The 22800-nt window shown below is 38.2% G+C and overlaps 1 protein-coding gene and 1 long non-coding RNA gene across 6 annotated transcripts in view; both read right to left on the bottom strand.

Annotated features, from left to right (window-relative positions):
* ASB7 (ankyrin repeat and SOCS box containing 7) overlaps positions 1 to 22800 on the bottom strand; it is a 48669-nt gene that overhangs the window by 24815 nt on the left and 1054 nt on the right. For 3 of the 5 annotated variants that reach the window (XR_014815279.1, XM_013993233.3, XM_003121646.5), the window contains exons 3-4: positions 16272 to 16395; positions 13833 to 14094 (exon numbers count right to left, since the gene is read on the bottom strand). Coding sequence is in view for 4 of the 5 variants with exons in the window: in XM_013993233.3 (XP_013848687.1) it covers positions 13833 to 14043 (211 nt within the window). In the remaining variant the exon portion in view is untranslated. Of the gene's footprint in view, positions 1 to 13832; positions 14095 to 15503; positions 15527 to 16271; positions 16396 to 22800 lie in introns of all 5 variants that reach the window. The other 2 variants (XM_084976061.1, XM_005659791.4) reach the window with 1 other exon arrangement.
* Positions 204 to 8379, bottom strand: LOC146406424 (uncharacterized). Its single transcript, XR_014815305.1, has 2 exons — positions 6819 to 8379; positions 204 to 3204 (listed from the first exon to the last, which is right to left on the bottom strand). It is a non-coding gene; the product is annotated as an uncharacterized LOC146406424 (long non-coding RNA).

The raw sequence follows: 22800 nt of genomic DNA, 5'->3' as shown, positions 1-22800 counted from the left end.
TGCTTTCAAGATTTTCCCTTTGTTTTATTAGCTTTCCACAGTTTGACTATTATGTCTCTTAGATGAATGTATCCTACCTGGAGTTCACTGAACTGCTCAGATGTATAGTCTGGAAGTTTTCAACAACCATGGGAAATTTTTGGCCTTTCTTCAATTTTTTTTTTTTTTTTTTTTTCCTGTCCCTTTCTTTCTCTCCCCTCTCCTTTCTGGCTCCCATTAGAAATCATGCATAGTTGGTATGTTCAATAACATTGCTTAACCACAACCTCTAACCAGTTACTGGTCAAACGTAAATTATTTTGGCCATAAGATGTCCCAGGTATCTTGGTGTTGTTGATATTTTAGAAGTTCTTTTTTCTACATATTCCTCAGACTGGATAATGCTTGCTGATAAATGTTCAAGGTCACCAATTCCTTCTTCCAGCTCAAATCTGCTATTAAGCAATGAATTCTTCATTTTAGTTATTGAGCTTTCAACTGTAAATTTTCCACTTATATATAAATACATATTCTCATTTATATATATTAAAATATGTATGTATTCTCTATTGATCTCTCTTTGATGCCTCATCATCACATGGTTTTGTTTAACTTTTTGAACATGGTTTTCTTAGTTCTTTGCATGCATTTATAATAGCTTTTCTTAAGTTTCACTAAGTCTAACATCTGGGTCCCTTCAGAGACACTTTCTATTAGCTCACTCTATTTCCTGTGTAGGAGAAATATGTTCCAATTTCTTAGTATGTCTCATGATTTTACTAAGAATTACAGATTTTAGATTATATGATAGTAACCCTGGATTTTGATCCTCACCTCTTCCAGGTGGGCTGCTCTTGCAATCTGCTTTAATGAACTGCCTAGACTAATTCTACAGTCTGTCTCCCTTGCATATGCAGCCATTTAAGTCTCTGCTCAGTTGTTATTATTAAAGCCTGGCTTCTGGAGGCTGCTCCAAGGAATAACATGTTTGGCCAAGATAACTTATGTTTGACCAATGACTGGTCAAAGGTCATGCTAACACATTTTCAGCCAACAAGGTTTCCATGCTTTGCCAAGGAGATCTGCAAATAGGTTAAGACACACCTTTAATAATCAGGTAATTTACAAGTATGTCCCACCTCTCATTTTCTGACCTCATGTTGAGTCAGGGATGAGTCCTCTCTGGTCTTTCTTAGGCATGCATATGCCCCCTAAATTCCCAGAAATAGGTAGGTAGCAGCTTATCAAAGCCCACATAGCTGTCTCATTTGCCAGATCTCCTTTTAAATGTGTGGCTGCTCTGCTGCTTGCCCCAACCAGTATCACAGCCTTGGTCAAGCAATTGTGCTGCTGACCTTTCTAGATTGTTTGTCACCTAAGTCAAGACCATGGTTATTTTCAACAATGCTCCAGTCATGGGGCATTTTCCACTAGGCTCCAAAATCAGGTCAGTCCCTTCCAGTGGCAAGGATGATTCCAGTCTTCATGATAATGTTTCACAGAGATTGTTAAGCAGTTAAGTGGGAACAGCCACTTTGGGCTCAATTTCTTCTTTTTCAAGTTTCTTAAGATAAAAACTTTAAATGATTTAAGATCATTCTTCTTTTCTACTCAAACAATTAAAGCTGTAAGTTCCTCTCTAAGCACTGCTCTAGTATACCCCACAAATTTTGATAAATTGTATTTTTACTATAATTCAATTCAAAATCTGCTTGATTTCCAAACATCTGAGGCTATCCTAGATATCTTATTTTTGTTGATTTCTAGTAGAATTCTATTGCAGTTAGGGAACATACCCTTAAGATTTCAGCCTTTTTAAATTTACAAACACTTACTTTATTGCCACTATGTGATTTATCCTAGTGTCCATATCATGCACACATAAAAAGAATGTATATTCTCAAGTATTGGGTTCAATTTTCAACATGTTTGACAATGTTTTTCAGATTTTCTCCAATTATTGACTTTTAAAAATCTAGTTGTTCTATCAATTGCTGACAGATGTTAAAATATCAAACATTCAAGACTGTGAAACTGTCCATTTCTCCCTTTAATTGTCAGTTTCTTGCTCACATATTTTGAAGCTCTCTTTCCTGGTGTATGCACATTTTATGATTGTTACTCCTCTTAATGAGCCACCCCATCTGTCAATGTGAAATGTCTCTTTTTTGTTCTAGTAAGTCTATGTCTTGAAATCTATTTCATATGATATTAATGTAGCCACTTGGGCCTTCACATGCTTGCCATTTGTGTGCTATATCGCCTTCCATTCACCAACTTTCAATGTACCTATACCTTTATACTTAAAAGTATATCTTTGGAGGTAGCACATAACTGAGTTTTGTCTGTATACCTTTCTGATAACTTCTAGCTTTTATTTGGAAAGTTTAGTCCACTAATATTTAATGTAACTATTCATATAGTTGAGTTCAGATTTACCATCTTATTGTTTTCCACCTGTCTCCTTTCTTGTTCCTCTTCTTCCCTTTACTAACCAACCCCCCCCCCCCCTTTGGTACTATTAGAACATTTTTTTGGCATTCCATTTGACTACTTAGTTATACTTCCTTGTATTATCCTTTTCTTTATAGGTTTCTCCAAAGATTGGAATATATACACTAACCTGGTCAAAAATATTACCAGTATTTGTATAGAGGTTACAATATGTTTCCCACTTGCTTAAAAGCTCAAGTACTTTTGGACATTATAAAGTCCAAAAAGCAAGAAAATCAGAATTTTACAAAATATATGTATAAGCATTGTACTCTATTTGCTATTTATATGATTACTCTCTTAAAAGTCTCAGAAAGCATCAAATGTAATTAGCCAAGTTACACAGGCACAGGCACTGCTTGGAGGCCTTAAAAAAACAACAAAACAAACAAAAAACAGTTATGCATTGTGCCATTAAGTATTATCATAGAAAGAAAAAGCAAAAGTGATGGAGGAAAAAAAATCTAGATTAAAAACCTAAAACTTGACCAATAATTCACCACAGAACAAAGAGCTGGAAAGCCAGATAGTACAATATTCCCAAAGATTCCCCCCAAGAAATACTACTTTTTCATTAATGAAAAACTGAAAATTTAGGAAAGCAGTAAGGCAAAAAACAGCATTCCCTAATACTACTGTCAACATTGATAACAAGCTTTCAACTTCCTCTCTATACACTTTTAAAACTATACATAACTGGGGAGTTCCCACCGTGGTGCAGCAGAAATGAATCTGACTAGGAACCATGAGGTTGTGGGTTCGATCCCTGGCCTCACTCAGTGGGTTAAGGATATAGCGTTGCCGTGAGCTGTGGTGTAGGTGCAGACGTGGCTCGGATCTGGCGTTGCTGTGGCTCTGGCGTAGGACAGCAGCTGTAGCTCCAATTAGACCCCTAGTCTGGGAACCTCCACACGCTGTGGGTGCGGCCCTAAAAAGACAAAAAACAAAAAAAAACTATACATAATTGTAATCATAGTCTAATTACTTAACTCTTCCTCTATATTTGGGCACTGAAAATACCTCTATCTAAAAAATTATATATAATAAGGGGTAAAATTTCATACAGAAAAGAAATGCTGCACTTAAGACTGCTTCCTTGGAATAAATTAATAGAAGTAAGTTTATTGGCAAAGAGATTCCCCATTTCTAAGGATCTAACACATACTACTAAACTTCCCACAAGTGCTTTCATAAATTTCTACCATCAATGTCCTTGTTCCATCACATTTGGGATTACCATGTGCAAAATCTTTCACTTCCGAAAAGCTAAAAATAAATTCTCACCATTCTGCTATGGATTCCCTTGATTAATCCCTTATCTCTCTTATTTGTTTTCTTGTTTCACCAAGAGGATTTTACCTACTGTACCAAGAAGAGACCTGAGATTCTTTTCTCAGGTTCCTCTGAGGATCAGCTTTATGGATTTAACTTCTACAGTTTCAAGTCACTGTCCTCCAGGTCAGTCTGCATAAACAAAGAATCTGAAGATAAATAAACACACCAGCTAATGTAGAGTCTCTTAATGTTACTTTTCTTGCAATGTCCAGTATGGTCTTTGAATTTTCAGAAAAATTTGAAATGGGAAAAAGAATATAATAATAATTGTGGATTTTTTTTTTAATTCCCATTCTCATAGTAGAGATTCTTCTTCTAAACTCCAACAGCAAGCTAACCTGGTCAGAAAGACTACAAGGATTTGGACGGGGTGCTATTAATATTATATGCATCACATTGTGTTTAGAAACACTAATATTTTTGGACATTATAAAACCCTAAGTTTTCATCATTTTGAAGCAGGATGTTTGGAAGTAAAGCAGTAAAAACATATGTATCTGCACAAGGCAACATTTTATATCTGTGAGGTGTAAGTTGGTGGCTACTGGTCACATGTGGCTACTGAGCATGTGAAACATGACCAGTGTGACTGCAGAACTGAGTTTTTTGTTTAATTCTAATGTAAACACAAGCATACCTCATTTTATTGCACTACAGAGATACTAACTGTATCTTTTACAAATTGAGAGTCTGTGAGAACCCTGCCTTGAGCAAGTCTATCAGTGCCATTTTCCAACAGCATTTGCTCACTTCATGTCTCTGTATCACATTTGGATAATTCTCCAAATATTTCAAACTTTTTTATATTATATGTGTTATGCTGATCAATGACCTATGCTATTACTATTTTAACCACAAGTACGCCCATAAGAAAGGAAACTTAATCAATAAAAATTTGTGTCCTGATGGCTCCACCTACCGGCAGTCCCCTACCTCTCTTGCTCTCCTTGGGCTTTCCAATTCTCTGAGACACAACAATGTTGAAATAAGCCCAGTTAATAACCCTACAATGTCTTTAACTGTTCAAATGAAGAGTCCCATGCTTCTTACTTTAACAAAAGCTAGAGAAGATGAAACTTAGTGAGAAAGGCATGTTGAAAACTGAGATAGGCCAAAAGCTAGGTTTCTTGTGCAGAATAGCTAGCCAAGTTGTGAATGCAAAGAAAAAGCTCTTGAAGGAAAGGAAAAGTGCTCTCCAGTGAACACAGGAATAAAAAAGCAGAATGGCTTTATTATTGATATGGAGAAAGTTTTAGTGATCTGTATAGAAGATCAAACCAGCCACAACATGGCCTTTAGCCAAAGCCTAATTCAGAGTAAGGCCCTAACTCTCTTCAGTTCTACAAAGGCTGAGGTAGGTGAAGAAACTTCAGAAGAAAAGTATGAAACCAGCTGAGGTTGATTCATGAGGTTTCAGGAAAGAAGCCAGCTCCATAATATCAAAAAGCAAAGCAAAGCACCCAATGATGGGTAGAAGCTGTAGCATGTTATCCGGAAAACCTAGCTAAGATCATTAATGAGGGTGGCTACATGAAACAACAATGTTTTGATGTGATGGCAACAGCCTTAGATTGGAAAAAGATACTACCTAGGACTCTCATAGCTACAGAAGAGAAGTCAGTGCCTGACTTCAAAACTGCCAAGGACAGGCTGCCTCTCTTGTTAAGGTCTAATGCAGCTGGTGACTTTAAGTTGAGGCCAGTGCTTATTTACCATTTCCAAACTCTTAGGGCCCTTAAGAATTATGCTAAATCTATTTTGCCTGTGCTCTATAAATGGAACAGAAAAGCCTGGATGACAGCACATTTCTTTATAACATGGTTTACTGAACCTATGAAACCCACGGATGAGACCTAATGTTCAAAAGATTCCTTTCAAAATATTTCTGCCCATTGACAGTGCCCCTGATAGAACCCTGATGGAAATGGACAATGAGATGAATGTTGTTTTCATGCCTGCTAACACAATATCCATTCTGCAGCCCACAGATCAAGAAGTCATTTCAACTATGAAGTCTTATTATTGAAGAAATACATTTCCTAAAGCTATGGCTGCCATAGATTATGATTCCTCTAACAGATTTGGGCAAAGCAAATTGAAAGCTTTTTCTAAAGGATTCACCACTCTATACACCACTAAGAACATCTGTGATTCATGGGAAGAGGTCAAAATATCAATATTCACGAGAGCTTAGAAGAAGTCAATCCCAATCTTCATCTTCATTCTGAGGTTCAAGACGTCAGTGCAGAAAGTAACTGCAGATTACTTAGCAAGAGAACTAGAATGAGAAGTGGAGCCTGAAGATATGACTGAATTACTTCAATCTCATGATAAAACTTTAACAGATGAGGAGTTGATTCTTATGGATGAGCAAAGAAAATCGTTTCTTGGGATGGAATCTACTACTGGTAAAGATGCTGTGTAGGCTGTTGACATGACAACAAAGAGTTAAGAATATGACATCAACTTAGTTGACAAAGCAGCAGCAAGGTTTGATAGAGGTGACTCCAATTCTGAAAGCACTTCTGCTGTGGGTAAAATGCTAGCAAACGCATCACATGTTACAGAGAAATCATTCATGAAAGGAAGAGTCTATTGATGTGACAAATATCCATTTTTGTCATATTTCAAGAAATTGCCACAGCCACTGCACTCTTCAACAACCCCCACAATAATTAGTCAGCAACTATCCACACAAGGCAAGACCCTCCACCAGCAAAAAGATTATGACTCACTAAAAGCTCAATGATGGTTAGCAACTTTTTAGCAATAAAGCTTTCTTTTTTTTTGCTTTTTAGGGCAACACTCGCAGCATATGGAGATAGGCTAGGGATCTAACTAGAGCTAGAGCCACCAGCCTACGCCACAGCCACAGCCACAGCAACACCAGACCCGAGCTGCATCTGCGACCTACACCACAGCTCACAGCAACTCCAGATCTTTAACCCACTGAGCAAGGCCAGGGATGGAACCTGCCTCATGGTTCCTAGTCGGATTCACTTCCGCTGTACCATGACAGGAACTCAAGCAACAAAGTATTTTTAATTAATGTACGTACGTTGTTTCTTTAGACATAATGCTACTTCACATTTCCTAGACTACAGTGTAGGGCAAACATAACTTTTATATGCACTGGGAAACCAAAAATTTCATGTGACTCCCTCTGTGGCGCTGTCTGCTTTATCGTGGTGGTTTGGAACTGAACCCACAGTATCTCTGAGGTTCGCCTGCTGCCCCCGTGCTACAGACAGCACAGGTTTAGAGTAAACTAAGAGAGCCTCCCTTTTTTTCCTTTTGGAATATAGACTGTATTAGCGATTTAAGTCAAACGTGCTCATTTTCTCAAAGAAACTGGATTTCTCCCATAGCAGCAGCACATATGGCTTCACACAGCTGTTCCCCAACCAGGCTTCCTCTGTGGTCACACGGCAGCCACCACAGCAGTCACAGTCCACCTCTTAAATCTGAGTGTTGATGATTCTGTGTGATCCCTCATTGGTGGTTTGACTGTGAAGGTGTACAGATTTAACTGAAAGATCTGATCCTTTAATGTCCTTGAGATTAAAAATTCCTGGTAGGGTAGGTGACTTATACTAAATATCTATGTTTTCTCTTTTTCCTTTAAATTGCTTTGGCTAACTTTCCCATGCTCATTCAGTAAATGACAATTCTTTTCATCCTGATCCTCAACCCCCAAGCCTCAGTTATTCTTGATTTCCTTCACTCTCACCTCACAGCCAATCTATCAGCACATTTTGTCTCCACTTTCAAAACAGATCCAGAATCCGACCACACATCCATTGCTATTGTGCAGACCATGCAGCAAGGATCTCACCTGGATTGTGCCAAAACTTCCAGGCAGCTTCTCCTAGCTCTTCTCTGCTCCTCCATGATCTGTCCTGAGTCCTCAGGGTAGCCAGAGTGCACCCTTAAGTAAGTTTGCATCGCTCCTCAGTTGAGGGGTAGTCAACGGCTCCCCATTCTCTCAGAATAAAGTCCAAAGCCTTTTCTGCATCTTCTGGGAGCTACAGAACATGAGCTGACTCTCTTTACTGAGGTGTGCCCCCTCTCCTATCATTCTGTGCCAGCTACGGTCTTTCTGGCTTTTTCTAGAAAGTACTAAGCATGTTCCTAGAGTTTTTACAGCACTTGCTATTTCCTTCTCTTTAATGCTTTTCTCCCAGATGGTCGCACGGTTTGGTCTTCATTTCTTTCAGGCCTCAGAGCTAACATGTCACATTAGAGGTCTTCCCTGAACACTTCATTTACAACAGAAGCCTGTACTTCTTTATCCCTTCTCTGTTTCTTTCTTCTTCACCACCTGATACTGTATGTTTACTGTCAATTTCTTCCATTTAGAAATGTAAGTGCCACCACAGCAGGACTTTGTTACTGTATTCCCAGTACTCAGAACAGTGCCTGGCACATAGGAGGTGCTCAAGAAATGGGGTACAGATGAGACTGCTGTCCTGACCAGGCAAAAGGGCCTGAGGTCCTGGGCCCCCTTGCTAAATAAGCTCACATACAGTAATCAGTGAGCTTTCCAAAGCACACATCTGTTTCTCTCACTCCTGTCAAGTGGCTCACGACTGTCCCCAGAAAAAAATGGATAGGCCCCAATCACACTGAATTTTTTTCGTTTTCTAAAACCAAGTATGTTCCTCTTCTTCTTCAACCCTTTTCTCAGTGTCTTCTGTGTCCTTTCAGCATCTTTCCAGAGCCCCATACCTGCCTCCCTCTTCAAGACCTCAAAGCAAACCATGCTTCCCTATCAAGCCTTCCTTGCCACTCCCGCCAACTCCATCCCGCCAAGAGTGGGTGCTAATCTGTGCATAGTGCTCAGCTCACTCTGTTGGACTGCATTGTTTTCTGACAGAATTATGATTAAGACAATGGCTTTGGATCCTCGCTCGAAGATTTATGAGGTGAATGACCTTGAGCAAATTACTTACCATTGTGTGGCTCAGTTTTCTCAGTGGAAAAAGATACTACTTATCCTCATAGAGCAGTTGTGAGGAATTAGGCTTATACTAAATGCTCAACTAATCTTGGCCATAAATCTGCCCACCCACTAGACTATGAAGTGCCAGAAGGCCAGCACAATGCTCATGTCTGTACTTCAGGGCCTGGCCAGAGCCTGGCTTATCTTAGGTGCTCAACAAGTACTTTCTGAATAAATATACAAATAAGTGACTGCTGGCTACTTCATTCTCATCTAACTATCTACATGAATTCTCTCTACATCCTGCACAGAGGTGGGAGAGGGAACAGCAAGGGGGTAAGGAAAGCGAACCTTTGTTTTTTGCGCATTTCTTCACTCACCATCCTGTATCTGAATCTCTGACTTCATTGCATCTTAATGTCCATCACAAAATATGCTTATTAACAGGAGGGGACAACCTCACTTGAAGTTTAGAAACTCTTAAAGAAACTGTGGTTTACAGAAAAGAGCAGGCATGATGAATTCAGGTACTTTTCTAATCCCATCATAAGCTGATCTATTTTCAATCAGTATTTTCAAGTTAAAAAAGGGGGGGGGGATTAGCCTTGTCTCTCTAAGGCTAGGGAACAATTACCCTAAATAACTGGTGATGGTTTCCTATTTTTCTCTCTCCCTCTCTCTCTGAGAACAGGACAAAAGTGAGTTCTATCCTCATGAAGACTAACTAGGGACACAGACATCAAATAGAATACTACAAAGATAATTATGCTTGCGAAAGAAACTACAATACAGAGGTATAGAGCACAATAAAATCATATGATGAAGGATCTGACCAAGTCCGGATGGTGAGGGGCAACTTCCAGGAGGAAGGGGTGGGGGGAGGTGAGGGAGAAGCAGGTATGAGCAAGGCAGAGGCGGAAGCAGCAGTGAGTGCCTGACCCAGGCGGGTCCTGGGCAGGCACCTCTGAGCTCAGCGACTATGAAAGAATACAGAGGGGCTATGGCTCAAAGATGAAGCTAGAAAGATGTCCCAGAGGAGTGGATGCTACAGGGCCATGTAAGTCACATTAAGGACTGAATATTACCCCAAGGGTGATGGGAAGCCACCCATGGGCTATAAAAGGAAGTATTTTAATTCTCACTTTGAACAGATGACTTCATTTAGAGACTGGCTGGGAGGGGGCAGGACTGGAAGCAGGGAAGGCAGAGACATCATGACAGTCCTGGTGAGGAACGAACTTTCTGTGCCCAAAGGTGGGGCATGCCTCCAACGAAAGGGAGTGGAAGGATCTGACAACCATTCAGGAGGAGGGATTCTAGATTTTTGATACAACAGTAGTAAGCTGTGGTGCTATTTACTACAAAAGAACACAGTCAAAGCAGCAGCTCATACTGTGCTGTGAACCCCAAGCATGGAAAGGCTGACCAGGTAGCTGGGTATCCTGTTCTGGAGACTGAAAGCCAGGCCTAGACTAAACACAAAGCACGTGGAAGCATTACACATGGCCAAGGCAAGCAGAGGTTTCCTCTCCTACTAATGGTTCCTAAATGATATATGATGGGCTATTAAAAAATACTCCCTAAATCTCTTATTCTTGTAGGGTAAAGAAGCACATAAAAGGTGCTATATAATAAATGAAAGTCTTCTGCAAAATATGTAATTTTGTTGTTTTAAAATTTTATATGGAAATGTAAAGTGCTAAGGCTAGCCAAGACATCCTTAAAGAATGAGAGGATACATGCTCCCCCAGATATTAAAACTTATTGGAGAACAATTTACAACAATATTATACCAGCAGACAACAGAACTGATGGAGCCATGCATATATAAATATTGTGTATCTGAGTTGGTATGACAGAGCAATAAGGAAAGAAGGGATGGCTGAGGTTACCTTTATGTATGAAATAGCCACCCACCTCATGTTACACACAACCAATTCTGGATAAAGTCCTAAATACCACAAGACTTTTTAGAAGAAAACACAGGCAAATAATGACCCTGTGGTATGATGTACCAGATACAAAAAGCACAAGCCATAAGCCAAAAGAAAAATACAATTCACCTACATTAAAACGCAGACTTCTGTCCCCCAAACAAACACAGCAAGAATGTGAAAAAGCTGCAAACTGGAAGACTGTAGCAACATATATAAACAGCTCCTACAAGTGGTAAGAAAAAGACAAGCCAAGCAGTTTAGTCTTGCAATGCTTTGCTATTCATATATCATTGGGGGGGGGGGGGCAAAAAAAAAAAAAAGAGGCAAGCAGATCACCCAGAGGAAGTGCAAAGCACCTAGTGATACACGCCTGGGCATCCTCCCACCCCATAAGGACAGAGCCATCAACAGCCTTCTTTAAAGGACAATTTGTCAATGTCCATCAAAAACAAACAAACAAAATTAACATCCCTTTGAAGGGGTAACTGTATCACTGAACTCCTAGGAATTATCCAAGAGATAAACTCTCATCTGTAAAAAGATCAGTCAAGGATTCTCTATAATTCTGTTTGAAGAAGCAGGAAAATGAAAAATCAGAATGTCCAACGACAGGGAATAAATTTAAATAAATCACACCCATAAAATGGAATTTGAGATACAGTCATGAACTATCACTTAGCTAGTGTTTTGTGAAAAAAAAAGAAAATCCAGATGTAGAGCAGACCACGGACAAAAGGGAAGCAGGCTAGAAGAAGGATGGAAAAAAATCACACACTTCTAGCACAAACCATGGCTGCAGGGACAGTGACCGCCTCCAGGAAGGAGCTGAGGCTGGAATCCAAGGGGCAGCGGCTCCCCTCACTGAACAGTCTGCACCATCCCCTTATGCTCTGTTTCTGACCACACTCATTTGTGCATGGATTACCTTCTCAACACACTATCTCCTGTGGAGAAAACTGCAGCCACTCTCAAAAAATACAAAGGATGGTTTAAATAAACAGTCATCCATACTAATAAAGCCTATATCCAGCAGTTGTAAAGAAGACAGTAAATCCATATGTATTATTATTGAAAAGGGACAAGGTTTCTTTTTCATGTAACGAAAAGGTTTCAAAACTGGTTCTGGCGATGCATGCTCAACTCTGAATATGCAAAAAGAGGACACTTTAAATGAACTGTAAAGTATGTGAATTCTATCTCAATAAAAGATGTTAAAAATATCTACACATACATACACACACATACACACACACACACACACACACACACACAGAGAAAGGGGGAGAGGGTGAAGATATAGGGTTCAGCAAACTGGGGCCCTGAGACCAAACCTGGCATGCCATTGGTTTTTATGAATAAAGTTTTATCAGCACACTGCCACACTCATTGGTTCACATTAAATAAGGCTGCCTTCATACCACAAGGGCAGAGTAGTTAATGACAGAAACAGGGAGGATTCGCAAAGTCTAAGATACTTAACTATCTGGCTTTTTACAGAAAAAGTTTGCTAACCACTGATATTAAGAAAATCTTAAGTTATATAGCTGAGCAAAAAAATAACACTTGCAGAATAATATGGTCAGCATGATTTCATTTATATTCTAAAACTGCATATCACACAGAAAGACATATTTTCTATGGGTACATAAGGAAATGATCTAGAAAGATAAGGACCAAGCCAAACTCACACCCATGGGTTACTTCTGGGCAGGGGTAGGCAGATAAGGACTGGGAGCTGGCCAAAGGGGATTTGGGCATTATTTGTAATTTATTTGAAAATGTGTATTATTTGAAGAAGACAAGTTCATGTATTACCAGAGTAATGGAACATTAAAAAAAAATGTTTTACAAGCAAGGCTGGCACAAGTAGAAAGTAACATGATGAGGTGGAATTAAAAAACATGAGTTCTTATCTTGGTCTTAATTTTACTGAACATTGCCGGAATTTTAAGTATTCTGATCTGACACCCACCTATGAGTTTTTTTCAGGTCTTTCTCCTGGTATTCTTCTTGGTTTCCCCCTCCTTACCTTCAGGGCTGAGGTTTTCAAGCTTCAAGGTGAACCGAGGTGTGAGCAAGGGAAGACCCACACCTCACTACACACACTACAAAGGAGCGCAGGTCAGCGAATGGCAAGGTCCTGTCCACAGCCAACTATTTCGGGGCATGCTTCCTATTTCAGGGTCATTCAGATGTGTGCTGATTCCTGATCTCAGGACTAGCGGACTTCTATGTTTTCTGTACTTCAAGTTAAGTTTGCAATTAAGCTGGACTAGTCTTGATAAAGTACACTTTAGAAATGAAACTAAATGATTGTTAATAAGCAATCCAGGCCCTAGAATGGTACATAATGGAACCTGAGTCCCAACCAGGATGTTTTACACCTTAATTTACAAGAATAATATGAGTACAAATGATAAAATACACTTGTTCATCTTTAAGAAAATAAATTAAATGGATACCCAACTGGAGAAAAAAGTAAATTAGTTTAAGATAATGATTAGTTATTATTAATTATGGGAGGGGATTGTTTTTCAAGGCAAAAATATAAAATGTGAAGTGCATTTTTCAAACTGTATATATTTAACACAAAATTAGACCTCTGATAACCAATCTTATAGGATACCTAGAAACCATGTACAATTCTGGAAAAGCCAAGTATTCTAAACAGCAATAAAAGCACCTAAATTTTTTTTTTTAAGTGATAGAGTCAAAAGATAGGGTGTCATTACAGCCACGATATTTAAAGGGGCCTGCACGTGCCCTGTCTGCTTGAGCAATTCTAACAGGGGAAACTTGAGCAACACTCTAATTACCAATACCACAGCCACTTCTGCTTCTGAAACGAAGCAATTGGACAACCTGAAGAAAGGCTGCTTTTAGTTGAATAATCTGGGAAAATCTGGCTGTACATAAACTAGAATTATAGGAGGAAAAAAGCATATTAACAAGTTTTTTAGACAATTTGGTTTCAAACAAAACTCAACATGATGATAATCTTCACAAAGGAGAGAGAATAAGAAATTGAGTATGAATAAGAAGTATTAAAAATTGTATAAATATGCACACTTATATTTTAAACTAAACAGAATTTCATTTTAAGTTTCTTCTTAGGGAAAAAAAGATTTTGCTCCTAGTACACTCACCTCCATGTTCTAGAAATACTCGAACACATCTTTCCTTTCCTCTTGCTGCAGAGAAATGAAGCAGGGTCCAGCCATTAGCATCCCGGCCATTGGGGGAATAGCCTTGTTCTAACATCTTTCGTACTGTGTGGACATCCCCGGCAGCCACTGCAGCCTGGATCTGCAACTCTTCCTGAAGTTCAGGGTTCCTTCGACAATGGTGGTGTAACATCCTAGCTGAGTCCACTTTTTACAAAGGATTCATTAGGTTACAGGGATCAGCCTTGAAGGGTAGGGAGAATATATAATAAAAAGGAGAATTTAGAATACTTAACCACTGATAGTGTACTCATTAAATATCACAGAACTTTCCACTGCTAAATCATGTAAACCCTAGTGGCAACAGTTCATATTAGTACAATTAATTAACATGTATCTGTTATAACCAAAACTTTCAGGCATTTCTCTAAGATTATACAAGATTTCAAAAAGAGAGTGAGGCATAAAGTGCTAAATAGCCAAAAACAGAATACGTCTTCTACGGCTTTTTGTAAACACAAAGATCAATGAACACCACATTTATTTTAGATAAAATGGAAGGTGATTCTGGGCAGCTAAAGATGGAGACAAGAGAGGAAGCAAGTGAGCACTTGTCTTAGGGGTTCAGGTTGACCTGATGCACACACAGAGGAAATTCAAATTATAAACCTTTCAAGGACTCTACCACTATCAGTGAGCAGATATCGAGTATCAATTGGACAATTCGTAGACTAGGAAGACGAAAGAACTTCAACCCATGGGAAGCTGTTTAAAATTCTTAAAAAAGCAAAAAAACTTTAGGTTGAGGAGTTCCCGTCATGGCGCAGTGGTTAACAAATCCGACTAGGAACCATGAGGTTGCGGGTTTGATCCCTGCCCTTGCTCAGTGGGTTAAGGATCCGGTGTTGCCGTGAGCTGTGGTGTAGGTTGCATACGCGGCTTGGATCCCAAGTTGCTGTGGCTCTGGCCTAGGCTGGTGGCTATGGCTCAGATTAGACCCCTAGCCTGGGAATCTCCATATGTCGAGGAAACGGCCCTTGAAAAGGCAAAAAGACAAAAAAAAAAAAAAAGGGAAAAAAAAAAAAAAAACCATAACACTTTAGGTTGGTACCCTCAAGTATTTGAACAATATTTTATTTTTAGCCCCAAGGGCGGGGGGAGTGGGAAGGCTTTAATTAGAGAAAAGTTTGTAGATTATATTTCCTTTCCTTTTGTTTTTATCTGTTTGTCTTTCTATCCTCCCCCACTTTATGTGATCCGGTACATGATTTACTACTCTTTTACTGCCTCACTTTCCTAGTTTCAGTTTTCCAAAAGTTTTATTCTACAAATAATCAACAGCAAGATCATACAAAATGTTTAAAACTAATGAAATCTAATCAACCTGTTGATTAGTCACATAAAAAAAAAGCATACTGAATTCCCACACTAATAAGTCACAAAAGAGGTGTGTACCCAAACACAATATAAAATGAGATCTCCTTCACACAAAAAGGAAAAGTCCAAAATGAACTAGTGAAAAGTTACATTTTATATATAAAAAAACTTTTTTAGTGCATGTTTAAGCTTTGAAATACATACAGAAGCTTAAACTAACATGCTTCTAGGTAGCCACTCCATCTGGGCCAACTTTAAGGAACAGTTTAAACTCACCTCCTAATTAGTAGCTTCCACTTCTAAAAATAAAAAAAAAAAAATTATGTGAAAGTCCTTTAAAGACATTCTGGTCCCATATGTAGGTTAGACATCTTGGGATAATCTTGTTACCAATAATAATTTACCTTGTAAAACTTCTTGTCAAAGACTGCACAAAGGTCAACTTAAGCCTCTATCTTAGGTCATATTATCACAGCTTAATGGTATAGTCAAATATCCTACCTTGTTTTATACACAGAAAATAGTTATTAACAAACTCCTAATTATCAGTACTAAGTAATATAATTTAAATCAGGCTACTGCTACAAAGAGCTATTTCCTCAGAGAAAATTGGGAAATGAGAAAATTTCCTGGCAATTTGTTTTCTTAATAAACATGATTTCTCCTTACTCTCCACTTAATTACTTTTTCAACTGACACTAAAATTAAGTCTCTTGTCTTAGAAATTTTAAAACCAAGAATCCTCTTGGAGTGGTTTTTGCTCGATTTTAACATTGTAAGGGAAAATGAAGATCATTAGAAGGAATTAACAGAAACTACTACCATATACTAAAACAACCATCTTTAACAATTTTTTTTTTAATGAGATGATTACATTGGCACTTAAACAAGGTATACCGTCCAAGAAAAAAAGATTCAAACAATATCAAAACAAACCTGGATTTTCTTTTAGCAAGTGCTGTATTTAGTGATCTGAAGAAGAAAAATAAAAGCTAACTGGGTTCTCCCCTAGCACAGCACAGATGACCCGTGACCCTCACTTACCTTACAGAAGAATGCCCCTTCTCCTGATACATAGATTGCCTAATAACCATTGTGCACATACAGCATCGTGAGCAGGGGGTTCAGAGTGTGTGCAGATTCTGGTGGCAATGAGCTCTTTCCAAACCTAAAAACGCATGAAATAACAATCATCAGAACTGCCCCCCACAAAATAAAGAACTATAGCTGTTTGAATCGTCTGCCTTCTGAAGAGCTTAGAGTACTTTACAACATACTTATAGAGCAAAGAAAAGAACTCACATCAATTCTTAGAGAAAATGATCTCAATACCTACATTAATCTCCAAGATAGTACAGGATATGTTTTATTTTCAGGAAGTTTTTTTCTAAAAACACAGTTTTTTGTTTTTATCTAATGAATAAAGAAAATAACAAATCACACGTTTAGAATTTGGATGTAAACATAAATTCTTTTTGCTCTACTCAAAACATACTTTCAGAACTAAACTCCTTTTTTTTTTTCTGAATGGCTGCACCCACAGCAATATGGAAGTTTCAGGCCAGGGACTAAATCTGAGCTGCAACTGCAGCTTACGCCACAGCCACAGCAACGTCAGATCCTTTAACTCACTGCACCAAGCTGGAGATTGAACCCACACCTGCAGCCAGCTTTATGTCTTATTAAATGCTGGTTCTTCATATATGCAAAAGGTATCATGTTAATAATTTTGAAATTTTTATTTATTTATGCATACACCAAACCAGGTAAAAGATTAACAATAGTTTTGCCAGGTTGTCCATATGGAATTCTGAAAAAGTTCTCTACAACTAAAAAAGATCTTTCTCCATGTCAATTAAATACTAGATCTGTGAATTCCATCAAAGTTAAGAAAACATGAAAAGTAACTTCCACACATCACACCAAAAAACCTTCTAGGAATTACTCACTCGGAGAACTGTCACCCCACCCCAGTGGGGTGGGTATGCTAAGGCCTCTATCACTTAAACAAGGAAAGGCCAGGCTGCCTGGCAATGTGATGAGCTATGGGGAAAGTGGCTGTCACAGGTGGTGGCAGCAGCAGGAACAGAGGTTTCAAACAATCCAAATTAGTAGTTTACTTTGACCCTTTCCTCTTTCTACACCTTATTTTTTTCCTTGTTAGACTTCTTCAAGGAAGGCCAAAGACTTCGCCAACATGCCCCTGGAAGTAAATATCTGGTTTACAACTCTGCCTATCACTTTCTAAATAAATCATCGAGGCATGATCAAAACGACTCGTACATGGCAAGCTGTAAAAAATGCAGAACTATCCTTACAGAAATGGCTGATTCTAAGGCTGGGGCAGGAAATATACAAGATGAGCCTGGAGCATTTTGCAATGCCAAAAAGGAAGGAAGTGCTCCAAGAAAAATGCAATGATGGGGTATATCAAAAGGACACAGGAGCCAACTAAAAGAGCTCTCAGTAGCCAAGATGGAACAACTAGGATGACAAGATAAAAATACTATTGGATTCTAACCCAAAGAATAGAATAAATATCAGTAAGTCTATATTGGTACAAATAACTGATTAGATAAACAAAAGAGGAAGAAAAAACAAATCTCCCGTGCAGAATTCTAAATAATTTGTGTAGATTCTCCCCCTCAAGGAGGTGGAACCAACTCCCCTCTCCTTAATTGCGACTTCCTTCCAAAGAGGACAGTATGGTGGGGCGTGGGAGGGAAGAGCCACTTTACAGAGGGAAACTTGCTTCAGCCAGGTGGTCACGGCCAATACCAAGAGTGCCAAGCCATGCTGTTAGTCTGATGTGATTCGAATGGCAATTTACCTCTGTGATCTTTCTTCCCAGAACCCCAGTCTAAAACTTAGGAAAATAGCAGACTAATTTCAACTGAGGGATTCTACAAAATACCTGACCAGTATCCTTCAAAATGTCAAGGTCATCAAAAACAAGGAAACAAAGAAGTCTAAGAGACTGTGACAGCCAAGAGGAACGCAAGGAGACAGGATGACTAAATGGAATGTGATGTCCTGGATAGTACCCTAGAACAGAAAAAAAGACATTCAGTAAAAGCTAAAGAAATTGGAAGACAGTACCAGGTTTTAGTTAATAAGAAGGTTCGTTACTGGCTCATTATTGGTGGCAAATGTGTCTGTTACTATAAGATGCTAATTAGGGGAGGTGAATGTGGGATATAGGGGAATTCTGTATTATCTCTGCATCGTTTCCATAAATCTAAAACTCCACTGAAATAAAAAAATGCAAATCAACAACGAGCCTCTGGCATGTCCACAGAGGAACATGTGATTATTTTCCACATGAGCTATACCTTCGTTTCAAGAATGAATGCCACTGGATACCTGATTTTTAATAAGTCATCCTTGGCACCCCACCTCCCAAGAAAGGGGAGATTACCCTCCAAGGTCTCAAACCTTTAAGAATCCTCATTCTTGTTGTGGTGGCCGTTCACATACCCAGTGCCACTTCCATGCAGGCAGTGGGAGTGATGGGGAGGACTTGTGAGGTGGTGTTCAGAAGGATATGAAACGGTATTAGTTTATTAAGAACTTCAAGAAAAGCTTTGTGTTAACAGTCAAAGTGACTCAATTATTTCTGTCAGAAGGATGCACAGGAGTTCTCTGGTGGCCTAGCCGTTAAGTATCTGGCATTGTCACTGCTATGGCTTGAGTCACTGCTGTTGTGCAGGTTTGATTCATGTCCTGGGAACTTCTGCACGCCACAGGTGCGGCCATAAAATAAAATAACATAAAAAAGAAAGCTGCACAAATAATGGTAACTTGTGATCATCTCACATGGGCTGTTTCAATCAGATAAATGAAAGTCTGAATGCCTGGCATGTGTGTGGTATGCTGGCAGGCTTCGGCCACTGGCATTACTCCTGCATACAACTTTACTAGAGTTCTGCATACTTCAAATGAATCAAATCATCCTATAATGGTTAAGATCACTTTTCTCTGTTCTGACAATACCAAACACTGTAAATAACAACCATAGATTTAAGCCAAAAAGAGCACTCTTTATGTTTTGGTGTTTATGGGAAAAACCGCATGGACACACACACCAGGCATACATGATCCCTGTTAGCTGCACAGCTTAAATTAGGAAAGACAATGACTTATTACCAAAATGTCCTAATAGTCCAAAGCATCAGACTAATAATTAATTTTATGGTGGTGTAATTTTATGAGAGATTGCACAATAGAGTATGACCATCTGCATGTGTATAGAGGGAAAAAGACCACTGAACTTAGAAAGTAAATATAATATCCACTGGTAAAGGTACCTATTAAAAACTACAGAGGAAGTCCAGAGAAGAGAATGGAAAAAAGTCTATTTCCCCTCAAGAAATGCAAGTTTGAAAATGTGATAGTTCATGGAAATCACCAATAAAATAAAAGAATATGGCAAAGGAAGCAGTTTTCTAAGTAAACATATGTACAATGCAAAGTTGGCTCAGAATGACTAAAACTCTGAGGGTGCAGTCTTTAGAAATTCCATTTTAGGTTTCAGTCAGAAAAAAGAAAAACATACTAACAAGGAAGACTTCAGAATTATACATCTAAATGAGCTGCTTCCCCAATATATATCACTTTTATATAAGATTTTACTGGCCAATGTTGATAGCGTGTTTAAATTTTACGAATTCATCTTTTCTACTCTACATGGGGTCAAAAGAAAACAATCTAGGCCTCCAAGGTTTTATACTGTTGACCATATTAGAAACTATAAATTCAGGAATTAAAACATTGCCATCTAATTTCCATAGAGATGCCAAGTGAACCTCATTAAGTTAAAACAAAAGCTTCTTGCTTCACATAATTAAAAGAAATCTATATTCATAATGAATAAAAGTTATAAAACAAAATATATTTAAGACCTGTTTAAAATTATGTAAGTTTCACCAAACTTGCCCTATGTCCCCAGTTTCCTTTGGCACAAATGATTACTCATTAATGGCTTTTTGAATATTATTTCCACTAAAAGGCCACACTTTTTTTGATGAAGTGATTCAAATCTGAACTGTGCTCTCAGACTTCACACACACTAGAAACAAGATAACAGTTTGCTCCTGAGAAAAAGAAATAGGCATTTCTTTGCAGAATAAACAGAGATACAGGCTGGAAAGGAACTAAAATCAACTCCAAGGATACTGGCTCTGAGAAAACCAAAAACCCCAATAGCTCACAAGTCCTAAAAGGGACTCTGGATGCAGAAACAATACCAGGACCAAAGCGTGCCACCTGGATGAGGAGGCTGATGAGGTCTTCTTGTGTGACCAAGAGCCTGGGACCCAAAATAAGGTAAAACTGTCTTCTAATATCACTCAAGATAGCAGCACAGTGTTTATATTCCCAAACAAGTAAGGATGTTCACATTCTCTCCAAGGTACTGGGGCTCTGTACAACATAAAGATCTATTATCATGCAGAACTTGTCTGTAAGTCTCCTAAGCTCCAGCAGAAAGACCAACGATTTTCATGAAACATGGACAAGGCAAGAAAGGCAATTTTGTAATTCACTTACCCAGACCCAACTCAAAGCTTAAATCACAATAATTATAAATGATGAAGTCTTGCCAATCTTTCTCTTATTAACCCATGTCTGGCTTTACCATCTTAGCAGCCTCATATCAGTACCTAGAAAGTCTATGAGAAAGGAGATAAGCTTTCCACGTAGGGTGTACCTTCTGTTGAGAATGAACTGAAAGGCTTGAAGTCAAGTATTAGAAACTGCCTGACTTTAAACTCTTGGGGGATAGTACACACTTCTGTATTACCTAAGCTAAAAGTGAACAAGATAAAGATATTGTCTGTGTCATAATATAATTGTGAATGGCATCATTTTAGGTATGAAGAAAGTAAGTATTGGCCATAACATACTCAAAATACATCATTTCAACCAAAACTGGTGATTCTCCCAATGCGATTATAAACCTTACTTGGTTACCAAATAAATCAGGTGTTTTCTGATTTTTTTTTCTTTCAAAACCATGTGACTGATAATAGAATTACCACAAAGTTAGCTACCAGACTGAAAAAGATTAACTAACTGGCCATGTTGGTAAGAAAGTACTCATATATTTTAAACATTTGACATAATCTAGACCAAATACTCTCAATCATGCTAATATTAGGAGCAGATGTGGACAATTTACATACATTCCCTACTCTCAGAAAAACCATTAAAAGCTGAGAGGGTCAATGAAATACATTTAAGCAATGAAAATGAACTGATTGGAAACCAGAGGGAAGCAGTGTTTTCTCAGCACAGATGATAACACCTCTCAGAAAATGAAAACATGCTAAAGTTCAACTTAAAGCAGAAAAATATTTAACTGAAAAGACCTGAATAGAAAATACATAATTCCTTTTTACTTTAAAAACATACTTCCAGTATTTCAGCATTTTTTAAAAAGTTCCAAAGTAATCATTAGGCATTTCTCTGGTGATTCATATATTTCAATAATAAAAATCGCCTTCTGCCTAGCATTTACTGAAATGAAGTGGACCCTACATACACATGCAAAGGGTGCCCTAAATGTTCACCAGGAAACAGTCCTTGGTAGATTCTGATTCTAAATCCCATTTGGTAGCAGACACCCTCCTTTTGCTGTCCATTGCTGGGTTTCAAGAAGATACAAACCCTCAGGGCCCCTTAAAAGTATCTTTAGCTGTACCTTGACAATTAGAAGAATCAGGAAAGACATTAATTTCTTTTACTAGAAGGCAGAAAGTCCACCTGAACAGAGTAAGGCAAAGATTTCCTAACTTCTGCTATTTTAAGTACTTCTTTGTACCTAAAATTCCCTAAACAATCTGAGACATTAAAATAACTCTGAGATTAACAAGTCACTTTATACTCCTGTTATTGGATGCTAGAGAAGTTATTCACTTGGCTAATTTCTGAATTAACTCCTACATAATTTCCCTGATTATACCCCCTCTTCAGGATTTACATGAATGTCCTAAACTTACCTTTAGCTCATTTTCAAAGACAGCAACAAAATACAGCAGCAGAAATCTGATCACATGAATTAGATGCCTACATTTCAATCTAACCAATTCTCTGTAAGGATTTTGAAATGAGAAATCTTATGAAGAGTGCAAAAATAAAACCCTAGATTCTAAATACACCAAAACAGTCTTTGGTTTTTAAATTCCTGAGTGTCAAATGATTAACAAGATACTGCATAAAGTTTTATAAGTTCTAGGAAACCCAAAATATAACAAATACGGTTGATCTTTTTATAAGAATTTCAGAGCCCATCCACATCTGTCACAAGAAATACACAAAAGAGTTAATTATACATAAGTGCTTCAGAAGGGAGTATTGCTTTCGTACTATTCATACTACTTAGGTACACAGATTCATTTTTTCTAGAAAAAAAATTGGCATTATTTTCTGAAACTCTTAAGTTTCAAGTTATTACTGTATCTTCCTCTACCTAAACCTTCACCAGTTAGATAACTCAAAAGACTTTCTGGTAGAGGTAGAGAAAAGGTTATAGGAAAGTATACAGGGAAAGCAGAAAATTGTAGTTTAATTAAAA

Source organism: Sus scrofa, chromosome 1 (assembly GCF_054392235.1).
Source record: "Sus scrofa isolate SSC_HxYL_T2T_F1_AM1 chromosome 1, Sscrofa_HxYL_maternal_Yorkshire_Landrace_v2.0, whole genome shotgun sequence".
NCBI lineage: Eukaryota > Metazoa > Chordata > Mammalia > Artiodactyla > Suidae > Sus > Sus scrofa.
The sequence above is the reverse complement of the archived record's forward strand: the minus strand, read 5'-3'. Positions and strand labels throughout refer to the sequence as shown.